The sequence below is a fragment of the Balaenoptera borealis genome (assembly GCF_965194805.1).
Source record: "Balaenoptera borealis genome assembly, chromosome: 7".
NCBI classification, from domain to species: domain Eukaryota; kingdom Metazoa; phylum Chordata; class Mammalia; order Artiodactyla; family Balaenopteridae; genus Balaenoptera; species Balaenoptera borealis.
Window position 1 is genome coordinate 118891480 of NC_138864.1, and position 20580 is coordinate 118912059.

The window sequence follows — 20580 nt, forward strand, 5'->3', positions numbered from 1 at the left end:
TGCCCTGTTACACATAGAGTAAAAAAAGAAAAAAAGCCTTTAATTATTAAGCTGCAGTCTGCTGGATAATCTCTCCTCCTAGACTTCATATTCCCCCTTTTACTTTCATATACTTCTTGCCTATTCCCTCAGAAAATGAAATACAAACAGTAAAAATTTTCAGGGTGAGAAGAGCCACCCTTTGAATCATGACCCCACCCATCACCAGCAATGTAGCTTTGAAAAAGGCACTTAACATCTCTGACCTCTAGTTTCCTCAACTATAAAAAGAAGTAATAATATCCAGTGTGTGTGATTATTTTGAAGATTATAAATTATCTATGTAAAATACCTAGTAGAGTGGTGGCATAGAGTAGATATTCAACTATTTTTTAAAAATAGCTTGTAGGACACAATTATAGCACTACACATTCTGCAACCTTCTCTCTATATAGAGTTACTCAAAATGAATTTTTTCCTTTTGCTGTGGCTCTAGTAGGTCACTGTTCCATGTCTGCTCCAGGTAGTCACCTTACCCAGAACCATGGCATCTGTCCATCCAATTTATTATCTCTCCATCCATCCATCTATCCACCCATTCATTATCCATCCATCCATTCATCCATCCAACTTTTCTATCTCTATCTATCCATCTATCTATGTATCTATGTATTTTTTAGCTCCAAGCCAGGCAAGACCTTTCTTATGATCTCCAAACACACGTATCAATGCTTGCTTAACTCCTTTCACTTACATTATATGAATCTCATTGTTAACATAGCTAAAATAGAGCTGTTGTTCTTGCTTCCTCTATCCCAAGCTATTCCTTTCCTCTTGCCCCAATACACCTTCACTGTATTAGTAAAAGGAACCATCATACATCAGAGTAATTCTTGATTCCTTTATTTTACACCCTACCCAGCAATAGATTTCATTAGCTTGTCAACAAAATATGTGATCAACTGGTCTCTCTGTTTCCACCTCTGCTTTCTACATTCTATTCTGCACACAACAGCTTTAATTTTTAAAATTATTATTTGTTTTTTGACTTTATTTTGTAAGGTGAAACACAGGCAGAACACCACACTAAATAAATGTGTCGCTTAGGGAATTATTGTAAGACAAACCCTCTTGTAACCACCATTCAAGTAAAAAAAAAAATAATAATAATAATTCTGCCAGCTACTGTAGCAGTCCCTCCATATGCCTCATCATAATCACAGCTCCTTTTTCCCAAAAGTAACTGCTCTCGTGACCTCTGTAGTAATCACTGTCTTGCATTTCTTTATGGCTTTATTATTCAAGCAAACATCCCTAGTCACTGTCACTGTAGTTTAGTTTTGCCCATTTTTTTCAATTTGATATGCTTTGAAATCTCATTAATCTATAGGTCCCCTCCAACTCTTTCTTTTCCCTACAATTTATTTGAGTGACCTGGGCCATTTGACCTGTAGAAGGCTCCTTTATCTTAGAAAATAAATCAAGTCACATTCTTTTCCTGCTTAGTATAAAATCCAGACTCCACAAGTACAGGACCTAACTTGGTCCAGCTGCTGCCTGCTTCTTCATCTGCATTTTGACTCCTCCTTCCTCTCTCTTACTGCTCTCATGGCACACTGCTTGTCTAACAAGGGTTGGAAGAAAATGGCTAAATCTCTATAAAAGGAAACTTTATTTTTTTTACAAGTCATAGACATTCATGGAAAAAATAATTGTAGACCTGTACATTTTTTGTATGTGAAATCTGAGACTTATCCAATGTCTTAATAATTTACTAATAAGCACTAATAAATTTAGTAATAAATACTTCCTTTCACTGGAAATTCTGAATCCTATCAATTAACATCATGAATAACTGGGCTCAAATTTCTGAGTAAAATCTCAAGAGTAGAGATGTTTTGATCTCCCACTTTTAAAAGGAGAAAATTCAAGTTTCTACCTTGGAAAGGGCAAAGTATTATATTCATCAGTTAGACTATAAGCTTCTTGAGAGCAAGGACTATGCATTTTATCTTATTTGTGTTCCCAGTGCCTTAACAATGCTAATAAATTCCTGCTGATTGATTTATTAATTGAAACTTTCTTTACTATTCTAGAGGTTGCCTCTTACGAAATATATAAAGATAATGCATGTTGGAATTTAGTATAATAGTAAATAGGCTTTAAAAAATCTCAGGCTCAGAGTTAATTGGTTCATAATACTCTTCAGTAGATGAAATATTATCACCCATACAAGCCTTCTTTTATTAATTAAAATTAATTAATTCTGTTTTATCCCATTCTTTATTCCTCAACTATTCTGATATGTTTAATGCATATAATGATGTTTGAGAGTGCATTTATGTATTTAAAATATATATTAACTACTCATACTGTGTCTTAGTTTTGTTTTTTTACTCAAGACTATATTTTTAAGATTGATACATATTGCTAGTCTATTACTTTTAACTGTTCAGAGTAATCCGTGGTGTTCATCATATTTTAGCTATCACTCTTTGTTATGGTACCCAGCTCCCTACCACCACATATAGCCCGATGATGAACATCATAATACATGTGTACTTAAGGACCTGTGAGAATTTATTTAAGGAATATACACAGGAGCCAAATTGCTAGGTAATGGATAATGCTCTCCAGAATGGCTTTATAAGTCTACACTCGTACGTCAGTGCCTGACGGGTCTTATCTATCCACAGCCTGCATGTTTTGAATTTTTTCTAGCCTAAAAGATGTAAAATTGTCTTATTTTGCGTTACTCTGATAAGTAATCAATATGAACATGTCTTCATATGCTGAACTTCTGATTTGTCTACCTTCACCCAACACCACTCTATCCATGCCTTCCCCGCTTCAATTCGTGGTAACTCCATCGTTACAGTGATTAGGCAATTTCCCAGTCTTTTTCTCATAAATTGGCAAGAGTAGCCTGTTGTCTCTATTTTCAAAATATATACATAGTATGATCACTTCTCAACATCTCCACTCTTACACCCCAATGTGAGCCACCCTGACTTCCCACTTGGGTTACTGAAATTGCCTGCATCAAATTTCCCTGCTTCTATTCTTATATCCCAGCACTCAGAGTGATCCCTTTAAAACAGAACTCGAATCATGTCCTTCCTCTTTTCAACCATGCAATTATTCAGAATTGAATCCAAAGTATTTACAATGAACACAGGCTTTTCTCCTAACTATGCCTCTCTACCTGGAATGCTTCTTTCTCAGGTAGCCACTTCCTCATCTCCTCCAGTTCTTCATTTAATTATCATCACTGCCCTATTTGATGCTGCAGACTTTCTCCTTGCCCCCTACTCCTGTTCCCTCTTACCTTGTTATTTATTTTTTCCAAAGAACTTACCTTTTCTAACATATTTGCAATTAACTCATTGTTTAATGTCTGTCTCTCATCCCTCCACTGCCCCCAGAATATGATATAAGCCCCTTGAGAGCAGGGCTTTTTGGTTCAGGTAAATATATATATATACCAAGAATATAGGATATTGTCTGTCTTATAGTTAGCACCAAATAAATATTTTCTGAGTGAACCATATTGTCAGCCTTTTGGGTTTCTATTGCTGGACACTCTGTGTTCATTTTCTTTGCTCATTTTTCCTTTGAGTTTTCTACCATTTCCTTGTTGGTGTATATATTATAAATATGAATCCTTTTTGGTTATAACCATTGAAAATACATACCTCTGATCCATCACCTCTCTGTCAATTTTATTCATAGAGTCCTTTGCTGAATGAAGAACCTTCATTTTGATGTAATCCAATTTATCACATTTTTGTCCAATGATTTATGCTTATGAAGTTTTGTTTTTCTAAATAAAAATCCCTGTATCTAGGTCATAAAATATTGTTTTATTTAATTAAGTTTTATACTTTTACCTTTCACAGTATTTCTTTAGTTTATGTTTAGTATTTTAGTATTTCTTTAGACGTCTACTTCTACATATGTTGTTAAACATGGATCTAGTGTTTTTTTCCATGTGCGGTCCATTTATTAAACAGTCTATTCTTTATTCAGTCATTTTAATAACTTTCATGTACATTAAGTTTACCTATATATGGGTCTGTCTTTAAATTTTATTCTTTTCTGCTTGTTCGTTTGTTCTTGCACCATGTAATCCTGTTACTCTACTTCTAAAAATTGAAGTATAGTTGACATACAATAGTATATCAGTTTCAAGTATAAAACATAGTAGTTTAACATTTATGTACATTACAAATTGATCACCATGATAAGTCTAATAACCATCTGTCACCAGATAAATCTATTACAAATTACTATGTTCCCAGTACTGTTCATCACATTCCGTGATTTATTTATTTTGTAACTGGAAGTTTGTACCTCTTAATTTCTCTTGCCTATTTTCCCCAACCTCCCACCCCTCTTCCAATGACCAGTTTGTTTTCTTTATCTGTAAGTCTGCTTCTGTTTTCTTTTGTTGGTTTGTTTTGTTTTTTAGATTCCACATATAAGTAAAATCATTCAGTATTTCTCTTTCTCTGTTTGACTTATTTCACTTAGCATAATATCCTCTAGGTCCATCTAGGTTGTCACAAATGACAAAATTTCATTCTTTTTTATGGCTGAGTAATATTCCATTGTGTATATAGCTATATACCACCTCTTCATTATTCATTCATCTATCTGTAGACACTTAGGTTGCGTCTATATCTTGGCTACTGTAAATAATGCTGCAATGAACATAGGAGTACATATATCTTTTCGAATTAATGTTTTTGTTTTCTTCAGAAAACACCCAGAAGTGGAATTACTGGACTGCATAGTACTGTTTTTAATTTTTTGAGGAACCTCCACACTTCTCCATAGGGCTGCACCAATTTACATTCCCACCAACAGGAACTGCCTAGAGGGTTCCCCATTCTCCCCATCCTTGCCAAGAATTGTTATTTGTTGTCTGTTTGATGATAGCCATTCTGACAGATGTGAGGTGATACTGTGGTTTTGATTCACATTTCTCTGATGATTAGTGATGTTGAGCATCTTTTCATGTGTCTGTCGGCCATCTGTATGTCTTCTTTGGAAAAATGTCTATTCAGGTCCTGTGACCATTTTTTAATAGACCTCTTTGGGTTTTTTTTTTTTTTTTGATATTAAGTTGTGTGATTTCTTTAAATATTTTGGATATTAACCCCTTATCCAGTATATCATTTGCAAATATTTTCCTTTGTTCAGTAGGTTGTTTTTTCATTTTATGATTTCCTTAATTATGAAAAAGCTTTTTAGTTTGATGTAGTCCCATTTGTTTATTTTTGCTTTTATTTCCCTTGCCTGAGGAGACAGACACACACAGAAAAAATATTGCTGAGACTGACGTCAAAGAGTAAACTGCCTATGTTTTCTCCTAGAGTTTTATGGTTTCAGGTCACCAGAAGATGCTTTTGTCACCAGCTCCCAGAATAAGACCTTCTCTGGGGCAATGCCAGGTAGTTGAGCAGAGGATGAGAACAGACTGGTCACTCTGACGTAGACAAGGCGTACAGTGGAAATCTCCCTTCCCACTCTTGGGAAAGGGAAATGGGGACTAGAGGTGTCACTGCACAATGCTTAACATCCTCACTAGAGATTTTTCACAGAGGAGGTTGTACTTTTATTAAAGATTCCCAACACTAAAAATCCCTAAGTACAAACCAGGATATGAAAGATCATCTTCCTTAAAGTGAAGGGAAAGGTGAAATTGCTAAGGTTACAGGATGTGATGGTAGAATTACAAACCTGAGAGCAGCCCAATAATCATCATCTGTTTAGGGATTGGCATAAAAAACTCTCCCTGTCCAACCTCAGATCAGATGATGTACCATAGAGCATATCAGTGGTCCCGTGAGTTGCCCGGCCCAGGAGCTATCACTCAAAGGAACGTGGAGATGGATGAGTTGGAATGAGAAAGTTTCGATTTAATCTTCACGGTCCTAAAGTGGGATAAAAATTCCCATCATCCAAAAGTGTTATCACTGAAGACTCGACACACTTCCCTTGAGAAATTAAAGTTTGGCAAGCTCCTTCCCAGGCTCCGGGGACAAGGAAACAAAATATTCATTTGCAAAGTTGAAATGTAGGTTAGGGTGTTAGATGCAGAAGTGACCAGACAGAGGGAAATGGAAAATAAAAGAAATCTAATAAACAAAAAATAATTGGTCCCTTGAGATTTTATCACTAAGTTATAGAAAGTTACCTGTTCCAAATGCACTTGCTTCAAATTTCATAACTTTCCCAGCCCTGCCATCTTTCCAAGGCACAGGATGGCCTCCTCCATTCTCCAGAGGTGAGTCAGGCATTTTCAGTCTTTCTTCATCACTTATTTAGCAGCATAAATTGTGAAACCAGGTCCCTGTAATCCATGGCCTCTCCTGACATACTCCTCAAACCTAAGAGTATGGCGGCTTGATATAGTTGTCCTCTAGTAGAAATTTATCCTAAAAAATATGTTCTGGCTATTCAAATTATGTTTGTGAGTGTACAGCTAAGTAGGTTTGAAAAGAAGTTTGTGAACAGCTTGAGCATGAGTGAGTGTGCTTATGTGTGGGATCCAAAGAGGACACTATGGAAAGCGTTCCTCTGAGTGGAAAGAACTCCTGGCTCTCTTCTCCACCTGTGTAATGATTTTGGCTTAACTACCTGGCCACTCAACAGTTTTCCTCTGCCTTTGGTGTGGTTGCCAAGTGACCTGGAAACAGCCCACTTTTTATGTTAGTGCGATAGTAACTATTTACACAGTAGGGGATGTATTGGCACTATTTATAAGCACTCACCAGTACAGAGAATAGATTCCAAGTTCCCCATGGGAGACAGCTCAGAAGGGACAAATCTTCCCAACCAGATAAAACTCATACCTTCAGACCAGGACCCTTCATCATGTCTCATCTCTTACTTGTTAGGGATATTTTTGGGTAGACAAAACTATCCTTAGGTTCAAATCTTCTTTTGAAAACTAATTTTAAAAAATAAGCACTCGATTTATCCATTTCTATTAAATTATTTTTTTCCTTATTTTCCATAATTAGAGCCCTTAATTTTCTCTTATAAGAGGAAGAAAGAACTTCTTGCCATGGATCCATTATAAGATGTTGTGTTCATCACCATATGAGACACAAAGTAGAAGCATGATCACCTTTTCAAATTTATGAAAGAGGCCAGTTAATCACATACTTCATGAAGAGAGTCCCTAATAGGGGTGATGGGCTGTGTTTCTTTTCCTTATGTTGCTGATGTGGCTTGAAGGCCAGACTTCAACTTCATAGGTGAGTGAGAAGTACCTACTCTGGTCCACCATGACTGTGAAGTAAATGGGATCAAAAGTAGGAACTCAATTAGTCCTCTTGATATGTCTTCTGATTTTCATGTTAGGTGAATCCACAACCTTTAAAAAATTACTATCACTGTGCCATACACAAGGTCTGCTATGTATAGGAGCAGGATCATTGATGTGCCCCAGGTTATCAGATAATCCTGTTTACCTGCTGACTCCTCCATGGTCTAGTCTTTTTCCCATCTGTAAAATAGAGATAATAAGCCAAAGTTCAGAGTGTTGTTGTGAATATTATTATACTATATTATATTATATTAGTAGATATATAAAGTAGTATGATGCCTAGTACATAGTAAGTGTTCAGCAAATAAAGTATTTATATCAACTCAATATAAAAATAAGTATAATTATGATTCTTATTTCTTCTCTTAGCATCTTTCCCACTCCAGTGGATTTTTGCACTCTGGGCAAAAGTGTTTCAGGAGCTTGTTTGTTTTCTTCCTGCCATCTGTCTCCAAAATAATAGACAAGACTAAGAACATTTTCTAAAACTGAACCTTACCATTCAGTGATTCACAGGGCAATTGACCTGTTAAGTTATTTGAAACAATTTTACAAAGAAACAGGTTTACTTTGACTTTACACATCACTTTTTAAAAATATCAAATGTATTTTATTTAAAAAAGACAAAACTGCTTGCAAGTAACGTGTCACTTGGAAATTCACTTGCTTGACTTCATTACTGAGCAAAAGCAACATGACTTTAAGCACAAATACCCTTTTTTTGGATATGGTTTTGGAGATAGGTAAAAAGACACCATTTATTTTTTTGTAGTTACATTGACTTTTAAAAATTGACATTCGTTTGAGTCCTGGTTATAGAATTGTAAACAGTGTAAATGAATCTACCATTAACTATCACTGTCACATCCATGCTACCTATCTGCACATACATACCTTCTGATAAACCTGGAAGAGTTCCTGCATCACAGTTACATTTGAGCCCTGGGAGACAGGCCTGAACATACAACGTAGGACAAATCACTGGTATTCCATTAAAGAACAGGTCACAGTAGAAATACTTCTTGGAAACAATTCATCCACTTTGGTATGTTTTATTAGTGATTTACATAGTTGTTTATTTAAATCATAACACAAAGCATTAAACACAAAATAACTATTAATTTCTTCAATATCTATGTTGTTAGCAATTTTTGAAAAAATACACACACACATATATACAGTTGACCTTTGAAACATGGGTTTGAACTGTGTGAGTTCACTAATATGTGGAACCACAAATATATGATATATATACACATCATGGCCATCTATAGCCATCATGATATTAGGTGGGGAAGGAGAAAGTAAAAAGAAGAGCAAACACTTCCATGTGGAGAAAATATAGTTCAGATATTTAGATGCAAAACTGATATCCCCAGATAAAGTACTTATAATGAATTTTCCAGAAAACTCCCTTGCCTGTCACAATGGGCCTGATGACTCTCTCAGTCCAAATATTCTGCAAACTGCAAGCATAGGCAGCCATATGTTGGGAATAAAGTGAATGGATGGGGAAGGATGGATGGGTCTTGCATTTAGCTGTATTTTATAGTGTGGTCTCTAGCTATTGGTAAATCTCTAAAAAGCATTGGAATGCCAGAGTCCATTTACATAGGGATCGGAAAGCACTGTAGATATTACCAGTCCACATTTTTATCGTGGCTTGAAATGACTAGGAAAATTTCCAACAAGTATAATGACAATAATTTTTATTCCAATGTAAAATGTAGCAGAACAAAAAGATATTGATGTATAAATAGGTAAAATGCAAAATAAAATTACAAAGAAGAGAATACACAATAGTTAAGACTAGGCTATTGGTTTGTAGCTGTGAGGCTGACAAGCTGTTAATTTTCAACATTCTAGAAAAAAATATTCTTGATTATAAACTATACCTATTTGTCATCAAGATTTTGAATTCTTTATCTTTTCATGTGGTGAAGAATATTACTTATATCTTTAAATATTGTGCATTTCTTTGCCAGTGTTGCAGCTGAGTATCTTGTTCCAATCAATTTTGGTGTAAGTGACTGAAAGCTTTCAGTGCAAGGCCTTGAACATGGTTTCTGACACTGTTTGATCATTTCCACTAATTTCTGTGTGATACTCAATTTCTGAAAGCTCTCTTTTTAATAATTCCTTGATATTTTGGACCTTATTCAAAACAATACTAAATCCTGAATATTTTATAGATATAACCATATGATAATAAACTATAATATTAAGTCCTCCAACCATCTGTGTTATAAGTGGTGTGATCTGTAACAATCATTCTAAAAGTTTTTATGCTGAAACTGGAAACTTTCAATAAATGTAATCTGCAGTCCATCTATAATTATAGCATGAATAGTATAGAAGCCATTGGAATAATTATCTTCATGTGAATCTTTCATGTACTGTCACAGGATTGTCTCAGAGACCTCAAACTCCCATCTGTATATTTTAGTTATGGATCACTTATTAATTTCTTTAAATGAGCAAACATAAAGAAATTTTGATTTTGGGTCAAAAAACTACTACTGTCTCTGTCGTCATGTTCTGTAATTAAGACCTGATTTTCTATCCTTCTGCTTTCCCTGCTGAGGACTGATCCCTGTTATATTGGGAAATAAGTTGTCCCTTCCTTGAGAAAACATTATTATTAAGTAATAACCTGACATCATTAAATGCTTTATTAAATTTCCCTTGGGGGACATAAGACATAAACTTTAGCAGCTATGTATACCTTCTCTTCATTCAACCTGAGTCTTGAAGTTGGCCATCCTGGGTTGATCTTGCCCACCTGGGCCACTGGTATGAGGTAGGTGGAGAGGAGGCCTTCCACCTGCCACTCTCAAATTAAAAGAACAAATTACAGAAAATAAATTCAAAATCACTTAGTAATGAGAAGTATGAGAATATCACTTAAAACATTCAGGATTTCATGGATACAGTCCATTAAGGAGGGGTGAGTAGAGTTGTGTCTGAGGTATCCATAGTAAACAAAACAAAAAAGTTAAATGGTATTGAACATCATGTAGAATTCAGAAAAAGTCATGTGGGCTAAAAAATGTCGCACCAGAAAGACAGAAATTATCCCCTATAATAACTACTAAATTGACTAGGATTTTGTTTAACCACTTCATTAATTTCTTTCCTCCATTTAAGAGCAGATGTTTAGGAGAAGAAATTATCTTCCAATAAATTGAATTTCAAGAATGTAACTTTTTTTCTCCTTGATTTCCAGCTGCAAAACTGGGTCCCATTGTGTTCTTCATCTACGGATACGTTCAAGCAGAGTTTGGATGATGATTTGGCTGAGACATTCAAGGAGAACTTTAAGTTCAAGTGGGTAGGTTCTCCCTGTGGTCTAAAAGCCACCTTCCAATTCTGAGTTTCCTTAATTTGTTATTTTGACATCATTAGTTCAGTCCGGAGAAACTCATGGGCCAGGGAAATAAAACGCAGACATGGGTGAGTGAGTTCATTTTGCTGCGGCTGTCCAGTGACTGGGGGACTCAAGTCTCCCTTTTTGTCTTGATCTTGGCCATGTACTTGGTGACTGTTGTGGGACGTTTCCTCATTCTTCTTCTGATCAGACTGGACAGCAGGCTTCATGCCCGCATGTATTTCTTCCTTAGTGTTTTATCTTTTGTGGACCTTTGTTATGCAAACAGTTTTGCCCCACAAATGCTGGCCCACCTGCTCTCAGTCTAGAAGTCCATCCCATTCCACAGCTGTGTGCTCCAGCTCTGTGCATCCCTGGCATTGGGTGGGTCTGAGTTCTTTCTGCTGGGAGCCGTGGCCTATGACCGCTGCGTGACGGTGTGCTACCCGCTGCACTACACAGTCATCATGCACGGAGGGCTGTGCTTCGGGCTGAATGCTGGCTGCTTGGTGGCTGGTTTCATGAATTCACTGATGGAAACAATCATCACCTTTCGGCTTCTCCTGTGTCACCGTGTTCTTAATCACTTTGCCTGTGAGACCCTAGCAGTGCTACGGCTAGTCTGTGTGGACATCTACTTCAATAAGGTCATGGTGGTTGCCTCAGTATTTCTGGTGGTCATGCTTCCCTGTTCCCTGGTTCTGTTCTCCTATGGTCGTATAGTTGTTGCCATTCTGTGCATTTGTTCTACTCAGAGACGTGGCAAAGCGTCTGGGACATGCGCTTCTCACCTCACTGTGGTTTGCATGTACTTTGGGGCTCCCATCTTCACCTACCTGGGGCCACGGTCAGCCTCCTCAGTGGAAGAGGAGAAGATGGCTGCTCTAGTCTATGCAATGCTGGCACCTATGTTGAACCCCTTGATTTACAGCTTGAGGAATAAAGAAGTTATGGCTGCTCTCTGTAAATTTTTAGAGAAACTCAGAGATAAAGGGTAAAGACTATAAGAACTTCTTGCTATCTATCATCAAAATCAAAAAGGAGATCAGATAAGTGAAGGTGGGACTGCCACACTCACACTAAGGAAGACTATTATGGTCAGACCCTTGCTTTCAAATGAAGAATTCCTCCACATGATTAATGGATTTCCTTATATAGGCCAATACCAGATAATTTACATGTCAGTGATTCAGCAGAGGGCCTTTTTTTAGATCGTCTTCTCTCAGGTATCCAGTAGTATTTAGACATCATCTGCCTATTTAAAAATTTTATTAGCGTACCAGTGTTTAAAGAAATGAGCCATGACTTCATCAAGCAGACCTGGTTTGTGGATTGAGTGGATAGATGAATTCCACCAATTAGGTTCACTTATACTTTTGTGGAACAGAATGGATAATGTCTGTTTCTCTTTCTACATGACAATGCTCCAATTGTTTGTAGAATAGCTTAATTTCCTCCAGGATAACCACAAATGGTTTTTTCAACTCTTTTAAAAATAATATCAGTTTTGAAACTTTCAATACCATCTGTGCCTTAGTCTAGACTGTGATATTATATCCTGAAATAAATAATATATGATAGAATATTTGTTCAGGCCATTATGCTGGATCTCATTTGCTTTTAAGATGAGAAATCTGTGGCTTCACTGTAGGCTTTTTTTATTGTGGTAAAACATACAATATGTAACAAAATTTGCTGTTTTAGTCATTTTTAAGTGTACACTTCAGTGGCGTTAATTACATTCACAGTGTTGTGCAAACATCACCACTATCTTATTTCCAAAATTATTCATTACCAGTCTTTTATACAACTAATTTCCCAAGACCTGGTTCCTATAATCTGGTTACAAAGACTCTACACCCATTGCATTCTTTTCTTTTTTAGCTTAAACAAAGATATATGCATTTTGTTCTGCTAATTGTTACTGATTTTCACACATCACACCAACTTGCCAAGATTATTTTGAATCTTGATTCTCCAATTCCTTCCTTTTGTTTATTTTGTCTTTCTTTTTCAATGGATACAATAAGCAGAAAAAGTTATAAAAATAAACACCAAATAGTACATGTCAATTATGTATCACTGCAAACTTGGAAAAAAGTGGTCCACAATGTCTTATAGTTGGAATCGTATAGTATGCAGCCTTTTCAGATTGACTACTTTCACTTAGAGATTTACATTTAAGTTCATTCATGTCTTTTCATGGCTTAATCATTCATTTCTTTTTGGAACTGAATACAATTCTATTGTCTGCATGTAGCACAGTTCATGCATTTACCTACTAAAGGATATCTTGTTTGCTTCTGAGTTTTGGTAATTATGAATAAAGCTGCTTATAAACATTCGTGTTCAGGTTTTGTGTGAACATATTTTCAACTCCTTTGGGTAAATACCAAGTAGCATGATTGCTGGATCGTATGGTAAAGGTATGTTTTGCTTTGTAGAAAACCACCAAACTGTCTTCCAAAGTGGCGGTATCACTTCGCATTCCCACCAGCAATGAATGAGAGTTTCTATTCCTCCATATTTCACCAGCATTTGGTGTTGTCAGTGTTTTATATTTTGGCCATTCTAACAGGTGTGTAGTGGTATTTTACTGTTGATTTAATTTGCATTTCCCTGATGACACATGATATGAAGCATCTTTTCATATGTTTATTTGCCATCTGTATATATTCTTTGGTGAGGTGTCTGTTAAGGTCTTTGGGCCATTTTTTAATCAGGTTGTTTGTTTTCTTATTGTTGATTTTTAAGAGTTACTTGTATATTTTAGATAACAGTTCTTTATCACATGTATCTTTTGCAAAAATTTTCTCCCAGCCTCTGGATTGTCTTTTCATTCTCTTGACAACATTCACTTTTACATGGAGATAGAAATACATATTTACATATGCAAGAACTCAAAATTATGACCCATTCATCCTTCATTAAGACTACAGGCAATACAACAAAAAATGTGAAAACTTCAGACAAACGATGGTGTAAATGAAGGACCGGGGGGCATGAAACTGAAGTTGTGATAAGACAGGCAACAAGCTAAAATCCTCTAAGTGTAAAATTGAGTTTTAAAAGCTCTAAATTTCGAGGAGAGGAACCAAGATGGTGGAGTAGAAGGACGTGCACTCACTCCCTCTTGCGAGAGCACCGGAATCACAACTAGTTGCTGGACAATCATCGACAGGAAGACACTGGAACTCACCAAAAAAGATACCCCACATCCAAAGACAAAGGAGAAGCCACAATGAGATGGTAGGAGGGGCGCAATCACAGTAAAATCAAATCCCATAACTGGTGAGTGGGTGACTCACAGACTGGAGAACACTTATACCACAGAAGTCCACCCACTGGAGTGAAGGTTCTGAGCCCCACATCAGGCTTCCCAACCTGGGGGTCCGGCAACGGGAGGAGGAATTCGTAGAGAAACAGACTTTGAAGCCTAGTGGGAATTGATTGCAGGACTTCGACAGGACTGGGGGAAACAAAGACTCCACTCTTGGAGGGCACACACAAAGTAGTGTGTGCATCGGGACCCGGGGGAAGAATCAGTGACCCCAGGGGAGACTGAACCAGACCTACCTGCTAGTGTTGGAGGGTCTCCTGCAGAGGCGGGGGGGGGGGCGCTGTGGCTCACTGTGGGGACAAGGACACTGGTAGCAGAAGTTCTGGGAAGTACTCCTTGGCATGAGCCCTCCCAGAGTCTGTCATTAGCCCCACCAAAGAGCCCAGGTAGGCTCCAGTGTTGGGTTGCCTCAGGCCAAACCACCAACAGGGAGGGAACCCAGCCCCACCCATCAACAGTCAAGTGGATTAAAGTTTTACTGAGCTCTGCCCACCAGAGCAACAGTCAGGTCTACCCACCAACAGTCCCTCCCATCAAGCCTCTTAGATAGCCTCATCCACCAGAGGGCAGACAGCAGAAGCAAGAAGAACTACAATCCTGCAGCCTGTGGAACAAAAACCACATTCACAGAAAGATAGACAAGATGAAAAGACAGCTGTGTACCAGATGAAGGAACAAGATAAAACCCCAGAAAAACAACTGAATGAAGTGGAGATAAGCAACCTTCCAGAAAAAGAATTCAGGATAATGATAGTGAAGATGATCCAGGACCTCGGAAAAAGAATGGAGGCAAAGATTGAGAAGATGCAAGAAATGTTTAACAAAGACCTAGAAGAATTAACAAACAAACAGAGATGAACAATACAATAACTGAAATGAAAACTACACTAGAAGGAATCAATAGCAGAATAACTGAGGCAGAAGAACGGGTAAGTGACCTGGAAGACAGAATGGTGGAATTCACTGCTGCGGAAGAGAATAAAGAAAAAAGAATGAAAAGAAATGAAGACAGCCTAAGAGACCTCTGGGACAACATTAAACGCAACAACATTCGCATTATAGGGGTCCCAGAAGAAGAGAGAGAGAAAGGACGAGAGAAAATATTTGAAGAGATTATAGTCGGAAACTTCTGTAACATGGGAAAGGAAATAGCCACCCAAGTCCAGGAAGCACAGCGAGTCCCATACAGGATAAACCCAAGGAGAAACACACTGAGACACATAGTAATCAAATTGGCAAAAATTAAAGACAAAGAAAAATTATTGAAAGCAGCAAGGGAAAAACGAAAAATAACATTCAAGGGAACTTCCATAAGGTTAACAGCTGATTTCTCAGCAGAAACTCTACAAGCCAGAAGGGGGTGGCATGATATACTTAAAGTGATGAAAGGGAAGAACCTACAACCAAGATTACTCTACCCAGCAAGGATCTCATTCAGATTCGATGGAGAAATCAAAAGCTTTACAGACAAGCAAAAGCTAGGAGAATTCAGCACCACCAAACCAGCTCTACAACAAATGCTAAAGGCACTTCTCTAAGTGGGAAACACAAGAGAAGAAAAGGACCTACAAAAACAAACCCAAAACAATTAAGAAAATGATCATAGGAACACACCTATTGATAATTACCTTAAACGTGAATGGATTAAATGCTCCAACCAAAAGACACAGGCTTACTGAATGGATACAAAAACAAGACCCATATATATGCTGTCTACAAGAGACCCACTTCAGACCTAGGGACACATACAGACTGAAAGTGAGGGGATGGAAAAAGATATTCCATGCAAATGGAAATCAAAAGAAAGCTGGAGTAGCTACACTCATATCAGATAAGATAGACTTTAAAATAAAGAATGTTACAAGAGACAAGGAAGAACACTACATAATGATCAAGGGATCAATCCAAGAAGAAGGTATAACAATTGTAAATATATATGCACCCAACATAGGAGCACCTCAATACATAAGGCAACTGCTAACAGCTATAAAAGAGGAAATCAACAGTAACACAATAATAGTGGGGGACTTTAACACCTCACTTACACCAGTGGACAGATCATCCAAAATGAAAATAAATAAGGAAACAGAAGCTTTAAATGACACAATAGACCAGATAGAGTTAATTGATGTTTATAGGACATTCATCCAAAAACAGCAGATTACACTTTCTTCTCAAGTGCACATGGAACATTCTCCAGGATAGATCACATCTTGGGTCACAAATCAAGCCTCAGTAAATTTAAGAAAATTGAAATCATATCAAGCATCTTTTCTGACCACAACGCTATGAGATTAGAAATGAACTACAGGAGAAAAAAAGTAAAAAACACAAACACATGAAGGCTAAACAATATGTTACTAAATAACCAAGAGATCACTGAAGAAATCAAAGAGGAAGTCAAAAAATACCTAGAGGCAAATGACAATGAAAACACGACGTTCCAAAACCCATGGGATGCAGCAAAAGCAGTTCTAAGAGGGAAGTTTATAGCTATACAAGCCTACCTAAAGAAACAAGAAAAATCTCAAGTAAACAATCTAACCTTACACCTAAAGGAACTAGAGAAAGAAGAACAAACAAAAACCAAAGTTAGCAGAAGGAAAGAAATCATAAAGATCAGAGCAGAAATAAATGAAATAGAAACAAAGAAAACAATAGCAAAGATCAATAAAACTGAAAGCTGGTTCTTTGAGAAGATAAACAAAATTGATAGACTCATCAAGAAAAAGAGGTAGAAGACTCAAATCAATAAAATTAGAAATGAAAAAGGAGAAGTTACAACAGACACTGCAGAAATACAAAGCATCCTAAGAGACTACTACAAGCAACTCTATGCCAATAAAATGGACAACCTGGAAGAAATGGACAAATTCTTAGAAAGGTATAACCTTCCAAGACTGAACCAGGAAGAAACAGAAAATATGAACAGACCAATCACAAGTAATGAAATTGAAACTGTGATTAAAAATCTTCCAATAAACAAAAGTCCAGGACCAGATGGCTTCACAGGTGAATTCTATCAAACATTTAGGGAAGAGCTAACAGCCATCCTTCTCAGACTCTTCCAAAAATTTGCAGAGGAAGGAACACTCCCAAACTCATTCTATGAGGCCACCATCACCCTGATACCAAAACCAGAGAAAGATACTACAAAAAAAGAAAATTACAGACCAATATCACTGATGAATATAGTTGCAAAAATCCTCAACAAAATACTAGCAAACAGAATCCAACAACACATTTAAAGGATCATACACCATGATGAAGTGGGATTTATCCCAGGGGTGCAAGGATTCTTCAATATACGCAAATCAATCAATGTGATACACCATATTAACAAACTGAAGAATAAAAACCATATCATCATCTCAATAGATGCATGAAAAATCTTTTGACAAATTTCAACACCCATTTATGATAAAAACTCTCCAGAAAGTGGGCACAGCAGGAACCTACCTCAACATAATAAAGGCCATATACGACAAACCCACAGCAAACATCATTCTCAACGGTGAAAAACGGAAAGCATTTCCTCTGAGATCAGGAACAAGACAAGGATGTCCACTCTCACCACTATTATTCAACATAGTTTTGGAAGTCCTAGCCACGGCAATCAGAGAAGAAAAAGAAATAAAAGGAATCCAAACTGGAAAAGGAGAAGTAAAACTGTCACTGTTTGCTGATGACATGATACTATACATAGAGAATCATAAAAATGCCGCCAGAAAACTACTAGAGCTAATCAATGAATTTGGTAACATTGCAGGATACAAAATTAATGCACAGAAATCTCTTGCATTCATATACACTAATGATGAAAAATCTGAAAGAGAAATTATGGAAACACTCCCATTTACCATTGCAACAAAAAGGATAAAATACCTAGGAATAAACCTACCTAGGGAGACAGAAGACCTGTATGCAGAAAACTATAAGACACTGATGAAAGAAATTAAAGATGATACCAACAGATGGAGAGATATACCATGTTCTTGGATTGGAAGAATCAATATTGTGAAAATGACTATACTACCCAAAGCAATCTACAGATTCAATGCAATCCCTATCAAATTACCAATGGAATTTTTTATGGAAGTAAAACAAATCATCTTAAAATTTGTATGGAAACACAAAAGACCCCGAATAGCCAAAGCAGTCTTGAGGGAAAAAAATCAAACTGGAGGAATCAGACTCCCTGATGTCAGACTATATTACAAAGCTACAGTAATCAAGACAATATGGTACTGGCACAAAAACAGAAACATAGATCAATGGAACAAGATAGAAAGCCCAGAGATAAACCCACACACCTATGGTCAACTAATCTATGACAAAGGAGGCAAAGATATACAATGGAGAAAAGACAGTCTCTTCAATAAGTGGTGCTGGGAAAACTGGGCAGCTACATGTAAAAGAATGAAATTAGAACACTCCCTAACACCATACACAAAAATAAACTCAAAATGAATTCAAGACCTAAATGTAAGACCAGACACTATAAAACTCTTAGAGGAAAACATAGGAAGAACACTCTTTGACATAAATCACAGCAAGATCTTTTTTGATCCACCTCCTAGAGTAATGGAAAGAAAAACACAAATAAACAAATGGGACCTAATGAAACTTAAAAGCTTTTGCACAGCAAAGGAAACCATAAACAAGATGAAAAGACAACCCTCAGAATGGGAGAAAATATTTGCAAACAAATCAACGGACAAAGGGTTAATCTCCAAAATATATAAACAGCTCATGCAGCTCAATATTAAAGAAACAAACAGCCCAATCCAAAAATGGGCAGAAGACCTAAATAGACATTTCTCCAAAGAACACATATATATGGCCAAGAAGCACCTGAAAAGCTGCTCAACATCACTAATTATTAGACAAATGCAAATCAAAAGTACAATGAGCTATTACCTCACACCAGTCAGAATGGGCATCATCAGAAAATCTACAAATGACAAATGCTGGAGAGGGTGTGGAGAAAAGGGAACCCTCTTGCACTGTTGGTAGGAATGTAAATTGATACAGCCACTATGGAGAACAGTATGGAGGTTCCTTAAAAAATAAAAATAGAATTACCACATGATCCAGCAATCCCACTACTGGGCATATACCCAGAGAAAACCATAATTCAAAATGACACATGCACCCCAATGTTCATTGCAGCACTATTTACAATAGCCAGGTCGTGGAAGCAACCTAAATGCCCATCAACAGACGAATGGATAAAGAAGATGTGGCACATATATACAATGGAATATTACTCAGCCATAAAATGGAACGAAATTGAGTCATTTTTTGAGACGTGGATGGATCTAGAGACTGTCATACAGAGTGAAGTAAGTCAGAAAGAGAAAAACAAATATCATATATTAACGCATGTATGTGGAACCTAGAAAAATGGTACAGATGAACTGGTTTGCAGGGCAGAAGTTGAGACACAGATGTGGAGAACAAACGTATGGACACCAAGGGGGGGAAACTGCAGTGGGGTGGGGATGGTGGTGTGCTGAATTGGGTGATTGGGACTGACATGTATACACTGATGTGTATAAAATTGATGACTAATAAGAATCTGCAGTATAAAGAAACAAAGAAACAAAACAACTAATACTAAACTTTCTTTGGGTTATTTGTATGGAAATATGTTAATATAAATGTTTCAGACATTACATGAAATTTCTAAAAATCTTATATGTTCTGGTATAATGTTACAAGTCATAATTCTAGTTACTACTTTAAAATGTATATCTCAGAAATAACTAAATTTCCTTGTCAATTGCATCATTATGAACTTTCATCAAATGTAAAAAAAAAAAAAAAAAAAGCTCTATATTTCTACATGTTGAAAGTGAGGAAACAAAGGCCAGAGTGGGGAGTACAAAATGAAGCTGCTGCCCCCACAGGGAATAAGGACTTGGATTGAGCCCAGTGTCTAGAAAGAGGTCTTAATTACCTCTGATTAACCACTTTCCCTCAAGAGACTATCCCAAGTAATTCTTTCATGCCTCACAACCCTGTGTATCTGAGGCTTGGCAGGAAGTCCACAGTTTACAGCTTGTCCTTCATCATCTGGGCTTTTATCTCAATTTGCCCTAAATATCTGACCAAAATACTAATCTGCTCTGATACCACAATCATTCCCAGTTGTCCCCTGAAACTTGTGCTGCATTATCAGCAAAATGCTCTATATTCTGAATGGCTTTTTAAAAATGTATTCTTCTCTTTCGTACTTCACTGAGAGCTCTGATTCCACTCAGTCCTCTCAAATGCACACACATTTTCTCTTGTATTTTCTCTAATACTGAGTAGGAAAGTGAAGAGGGTATCTTTCCTGATCCTCTGCCACTTCCAGACCATTGCTCTTTTTATTTTTCCCTAAATGACTCCAATTCCTTTGAAGCATATGCTATCAGACTGTTGCACCATCATCCCCTCTTTTTTTCTTCACTTACCATCCATCCTCCTTGTTTTACACTGGTTTACTACTAATTCTGTTGTACATGTGAAAATTTCTACATCAATGCAGAAGATCCATTCAGTATCCTG

The 20580-nt window shown here is 36.9% G+C and overlaps 1 protein-coding gene and 1 pseudogene across 2 annotated transcripts in view; both read left to right on the forward strand.

Moving 5' to 3' along the window:
• Window positions 1-20580, forward strand: part of OR6B1 (olfactory receptor family 6 subfamily B member 1) — a 104620-nt gene that overhangs the window by 59634 nt on the left and 24406 nt on the right. Inside the window, exon 2 of the mRNA XM_082400489.1 lies at window positions 10545-10649. Coding sequence (XP_082256615.1) covers window positions 10603-10649 — 47 coding nt within the window. The 5' untranslated portion in view covers window positions 10545-10602. The remainder of the gene's footprint in view (window positions 1-10544; window positions 10650-20580) is intronic.
• On the forward strand, window positions 10713-12342 carry LOC309632705 (olfactory receptor-like protein OLF3; annotated as a pseudogene). The gene has a single exon. The product of its transcript is annotated as an olfactory receptor-like protein OLF3 (transcript).